Raw genomic sequence first — 6,121 nt, forward strand, 5'->3', positions numbered from 1 at the left:
TGTGTGTGTGTTAGACCAGTTTAAGTGTTTATGTAGTATGTTAGACTAGTTTAAGTGTTTATGTAGTTAATAAAGTCTTACTTGTATCACACTTGACGTTGTTCATTGTTTGCTCATAACTAGAGTCCCTTAATCATGCAGATTTATGCTACAGGCTCTGTGTAGAGTTGTACAGTAAGAAAGTTATTTCCCTTAACCAGGAAATGAATGTTCTTAGAATTGACAGACAGTTGACCCTGAGAGGTCAAGTAAATATCTACAGCAGATCTAAATATTTATAATTAATTATAACTAGTTATGATTAATTATTCATATTTCCCCATGAGCTGATTCGCTACATCCCTCGCAGCATAATTTTATCATTTCTTCATTCACATGAAAATATGGCATCTACTCTGACTAAGGTCTTTCACAGACACGTGTATTTCTTCTATCTGAAATACAGTATGTGCAGCCATTTACAGTAATGATTAGATTTATCATCTTTTTCCACATGACAACAACCCCTATTAAATGATTTCAGTATGTGGAATAATCACAGATCTTAAGGTTGCTAGAGGTCAGGCATGCAAGACACTGTAAAAAAAATTCTGTAGTTTTTACAAAATAATTTTGGCAGCTGTGGTTGCCAGAATAATTTTGTAAAAAATACAGAAAAACTGTAAACACATTTACGGCCATTTTACAGTATAAAACTGTAATTTACAACCAAGAAAATTGGAATGTAAACCAGTAAATTCAACAATGCACACTGCTATTAAAATCTGTTTTGTACCTTTAACATACTGACAACCACCATAATAATGCAGGTGGTAAAAGAGAAAGCCACATGAAGAATCAAAGCTCATCACAAGTAGCTTCGCCACAAGCAGAAGTATATACTAATATATAATTTTACAGTTAAAATTACACTTATTTTTTACAGTGTGTTATACATTACAAAGTTTGCATAAACTGCTAAAACTGTTTGTTTAGAGTGGAGCAGTTAAGTTACATTTTTGAGAGCCACTAGGCTATATCTAGTGAATATGTACAGTAAGAGACAAATATATCTATATGCTACTGTTCAAAATATGCACTTATATGCTCACCAAAGACTGCCTATTTGATCAAAAATACAGCAAAAACAGTAATATTGTAAAATATTATTTCAATTTAAAATGGCCGTTTATTTTAATGTTAAAATGTGAATTTTCAGCAGTCATTACTCCAATCTTCAGTGCCTCATGATCCTTCATAAATCATATGTAATGTGCTGATTTGGTACTCGAGAAACACTTGTTTTTATCAATGTTGAAAACAGTTGTGATACTTAATATTTTTAGATTTTTTTTCAGGATTCTTGATAAAAGGAAAGTATTTAAAACAGAAATCTTTTGTAACATTATAAAAGTCTTTACTGTCACTTTTGATCAATTGAATGGGTTTTTGCTGAATGGGAATCTTGCTGACCTCAAACCTTTGAATGGTAGTGTGTCAAACCCATCTCCGTATCTCCAGCTCTCTGAAGTGTGTGTTTTAATCTCACATCTTGTATATTTGCCCCTCTCATTTTAGCTGTTCTGGATGGCATGGAGCGGCTCACTGCTGAGGAGATGGATGAGCGGCGTCAACAGAACATGGCCTATGAATACCTGTGCCATTTGGAAGAGGCTAAACGGTAAGAGACCAATTCTCCATTTCAGCCTCTCGGCAGTTAAGTTAATTCATGACGGTTAACACAGAGTGTTTCGCTTAAAATAGCAGTTTAGCTTTCAGTTGGTGGTTGTTTAATGTCTCTGTGACGAATACTTGTCACCTGATTGTGGGTGTCTTCAATGCATGTCCCAGCAAGACCCACTACAGTGAATTTCTCAATAACCCAGACTCTCCATGAAGCTCTGAATTCTTATTTCAGTCTATGGCTTAAACTTTAAAGAGATAGTTCAGGCCAAAAATTCTGTCGTCATTTACTCACCCGTTCCAAACCTAAATGACTTTCTGCGGATCATAGAAGAAGATATTTTGAAGAATATTTCAGCTGTTGTTGTCCACACAGTGAAAGACAATGGGGTCCAAAACTTCATTGGAAAACAATTAAAAAAATATCTTCTTTTGTGTAATGCAGAAGAATGGTACAACATATAGGCAAGAAAATAATGACATTATTTTTATTTTGGGTGAGCTATCCCTTTAATGATCTCAAATTGCAAAGACATGGAAAATGAGATATGAGAGAATGGTTGTTCAAGAAAATACAGTACCATTCAAAAGTTTGGGGTCGGAAAGATTTCTTGTTTTTCAAAGTCTCTAATGCTCACCAGGGCTGCATTTATTTGATTAAAAAAGACAGTAAAAACAGCAATATTATGAAATATTACTATTTAAAATGACTGTTTTCTATTTTAATGTATTTTAAGGTGTAATTTATTTCTGTGATGGCAAAACTTAATTTTCTGCAGCCATCACTCAATTCTTCAGTGTCACATGATCCTTCAGAAATCAATCTAATATGCTGATTTGCTGCTCAAGAAAAATGTATCCTTATTATCAATGTTGCAAACAGTTGCTGTTTCATAATTGTTTTTTGAAAACCATAATACATTTTACGATTCTTTGATGAATAAAAAGTTCATAAGATCAGCATTTATTTGAAATAGACTTTTGTAACATTATACATGTCTTTACCATCATGGATAAAAGTACATTTCTTTAAAAAAGTCTTACTGATTCCAAACCTTTGATTGGTAGTTGTTATAATTTTGTTTTTTTTTTACATTTTTACATGAAAATGTGACTAGTGCTTAACCATGCAAAAGTCACCATCAAAATGCTAATGTGTTGTGGGTGATTGTCAGGGTGTTGATTTGAGGTTGCTAATGTGTTTTGAGTGATTTGAAGCATGTTGGATCCAAGGGGATTCTAGATCATTTCTAGGTCCAGTTTTGGTTGGCTTAGAAAAGTAGCACACCTTTCCTCAAAACGTCACAAATTTTTAGGAACCACAGAAGTTGTGTGAGAACTTGCACATCAAAGTTTGATGCTAAGGGAACACTGTAAAAAAATAGCTGTAAAAAACTGCCAAATTCTGACAATAATATACTGTTTTCCATTAAAACAGTAATGTACTGTAGAAAACAATGCATTCTAGGCAATAATGTTCACGGTAAGCAACTGCTGTTAGTTTACAGCCCATTTTCAACACTAATCTACTGTATTTTATGTATTATGGTTTTGTACTACACAATGCATTTTGGGCTGTCCATTTGAAGCAATAGCTCAATGGTGCCGAACGAGTGTTTCACATGAATTTGAGTACGAGTAAGTCCTTGTTTGCGCCGCTCATGACAGGAATATATGTGGAAAATAGAAGAAAACTGATCGAAGCAGAGAGAAGAGGGAACTTTGACCCTGACTGCAGCGAGGAGCTCGTTCTTTTAAAACTGGACCGGCCAAACACCACCCAATTACTTGTCACATTTGTTCTTAAACATTATTGGTTGTTAAACTTTTAAAACACAATTTCATTTAACTGTATAAGCTAGGGCTGCACGATTCATCAAAATTAAATCGCAAAGGCGATAAATCACGATTAGGCAGAAGCTGCGATTGTCATGCGTATCTTTCAGTGAAGCACGGTTCTGTGATCAACAGTAAATCTCCATCCGAAGGCCAGAGGGCGCTCTCGCAGGGAAACTCCAAATACGCCTGCTGAAGAAACCCAGGAAATCCCTATAGCGGTTGCTGAATAAACAGAAGATTTAACTGCTTTCATTAATTCAACGTGATTAATAAACACACGACTTTGACAATATATGGTTTATCTGAGTTCGTCTTATTAAAATTTTTATTATAATAAAGTATTTAATAATGCAATGCTAATCGACATAGCCTTTAAATAATATGTTACGTGCCTTATTCTGTGTAAGAAGCCACATCATCTCACCGAAGGATTTATTTCAAACACTCGACTGACGTTATGAAGTGAGTTTGGAGTAAAAACATGTTATTAAATGTGTTTTTTCATGTGCTTTCATATGGAGCCGCATTTACTACACAGAGCCGTAGTTCACTGACAAGCTATGCAAACAGCTTTCATAATTCGCAGAACGATTTCTTCGATTTCATAATCGCGTGATTAAATTGTCTGCGATTATGAACGCAATTTTGCGTAGCTTGTCAGTGAACTACGGCTCTGTGTAGTAAAAGCTGCTGCATCTGAAAGCACGTGCTGGAGATTTACTACTAATCACAGAACCGGCTTTACTGACAAGATACGCATGACAATCACATTCGATTAATCGTGCAGCCCTAGTATAAGCTATATAACGGAGTTTAAGTTTGCATTCTTTTATGCACTTTTTTTATGAAAATGTTTACGTTGCTTTTAATCTTGCCTATTTTTGTCCATTTCGGGTGTTCTTGCTTATAAATAAATGTTCGCTTTTTATTAGCCTATTACTGTTGCCTGTGTTTTTACTGTAGTAATTTGCTATGTGATTTTCCAACCTAATTTGGGGTTCCTTTTTGACCCAGAGCTTTTTTTAGTGTATTGTTGAAATAATAACAGAATGTACTTCATGTATTTTTTTACAGTAAATGGCTGTAAAGTAATTTCACAGTATTAGTACCATAGAATTACAGTATATTGCTGGCAACTCTGCTGGCAGTATTTTACTGAAAATAAAAAAAAAATACTGGAAACTACTGTATTTCATTTTTACGGTAATACGCTGTAAAGCAGTTTCACAGTATTCATACCGTATAATTAATTACAGTAGATTGCTGGCAACTCTGCTGCCAGTATTTTACCGTTACTTTACAGATAATTTTTTTTAGAAGTCCCTACTCTGCTGTATTTAATTTTTTCTGATCTTTTGGACATTATGGAGTCTATGGTCTGCCAGTGCACTCATTACATGCACACACAGACACATCAGTAGTGCAAGAGGAAGTGAGTCAGTCCCTGTTGATTTCAGTATCTCTCTCTGTAGCTGTGGCAACATGAGGTTGTCATAGAGACTGGTTGCGGTGTCTGCTTGTTTGAGGGAATGAGTGCGTGACATAGTGGGAGAAAAAGAAACTCCAATGTATACATAGTGGGCAGGTGAGTTCAAAGATATTCAGAGTCTTGGCCATTTATACTACCGTTTATACCCGGTTCAGATGTCCTGATTTGTCCTGCTGTAACATCAGATCTTTACAGTATGACTGCACTTTAATAAATCAGCTAAAACACCAACACCGTTGCTATCCTTGATGTCATCCATCAGGCTTTTGCCTGGAGGACGAGAGAAAGTTTCTTTCTCGGGCCTTGTTGAGCTGACAGTATTTGCCCTCAGGCTTGATTCAGAAATGCTGGAATGCTTGGAGTTTGCAGTGATCATGACGTGCAGCAGTCTGTGGTATGATGGGAATTTCACAGGTTTATATGCAGTGTCTGAAAGCAAATGGTTGTGAATTTGTTAGTTGTTAGAATACCACAGCGCAGATAATTCCAAACGGGCTTTTATCGTTCGTTTATTTCCATATCAATGTCTGCTATAAAGCCTGAAGTCCTGCTCTGTATGATGATGTGCTCAAGTGAATTGTGTGCGTCTCTGAGCAATGCAATGCAAATTCTGCACCTACAGTATTTTATCCTCTCTATTTCCATCCGTGACTGTCAACTGTGCCATTTCTTAGTTTACAGGTGCATCTCAATAAATTAGAATGTCGTGGAAAAGTTCATTTATTTCAGTAATTCAACTCAAATTGTGAAACTCGTGTATTAAATAAATTCAATGCACACAGACTGAAGTAGTTTAAGTCTTTGGTTCTTTTAATTGTGATGATTTTGGCTCACATTTAACAAAAACCCACCAATTCACTATCTCAACAAATTAGAATATGGTGACATGCCAATCAGCTAATCAACTCAAAACACCTGCAAAGGTTTCCCGAGCCTTCAAAATGGTCTCTCAGTTTGGTTCACTAGGCTACACAATCATGGGGAAGACTGCTGATCTGACAGTTGTCCAGAAGACAATCATTGACACCCTTCACAAGGAGGATAAGCCACAAACATTCATTGCCAAAGAAGCTGGCTGTTCACAGAGTGCTGTATCCAAGCATGTTAACAGAAAGTTGAGCGGAAGGAAAA

General features: G+C 35.8%; 1 protein-coding gene across 1 annotated transcript in view; it reads left to right on the forward strand.

Annotated features, from left to right (window-relative positions):
• Nucleotides 1-6,121, forward strand: part of iqgap1 (IQ motif containing GTPase activating protein 1) — a 67,811-nt gene that overhangs the window by 4,673 nt on the left and 57,017 nt on the right. Inside the window, exon 2 of the mRNA XM_016495173.1 lies at nt 1,558-1,660. Coding sequence (XP_016350659.1) covers nt 1,558-1,660 — 103 coding nt within the window. The remainder of the gene's footprint in view (nt 1-1,557; nt 1,661-6,121) is intronic.

This window comes from Sinocyclocheilus anshuiensis, unplaced genomic scaffold, assembly GCF_001515605.1.
Source record: "Sinocyclocheilus anshuiensis isolate Anshui unplaced genomic scaffold, SAMN03320099.WGS_v1.1 scaffold282, whole genome shotgun sequence".
Lineage (NCBI taxonomy): Eukaryota > Metazoa > Chordata > Actinopteri > Cypriniformes > Cyprinidae > Sinocyclocheilus > Sinocyclocheilus anshuiensis.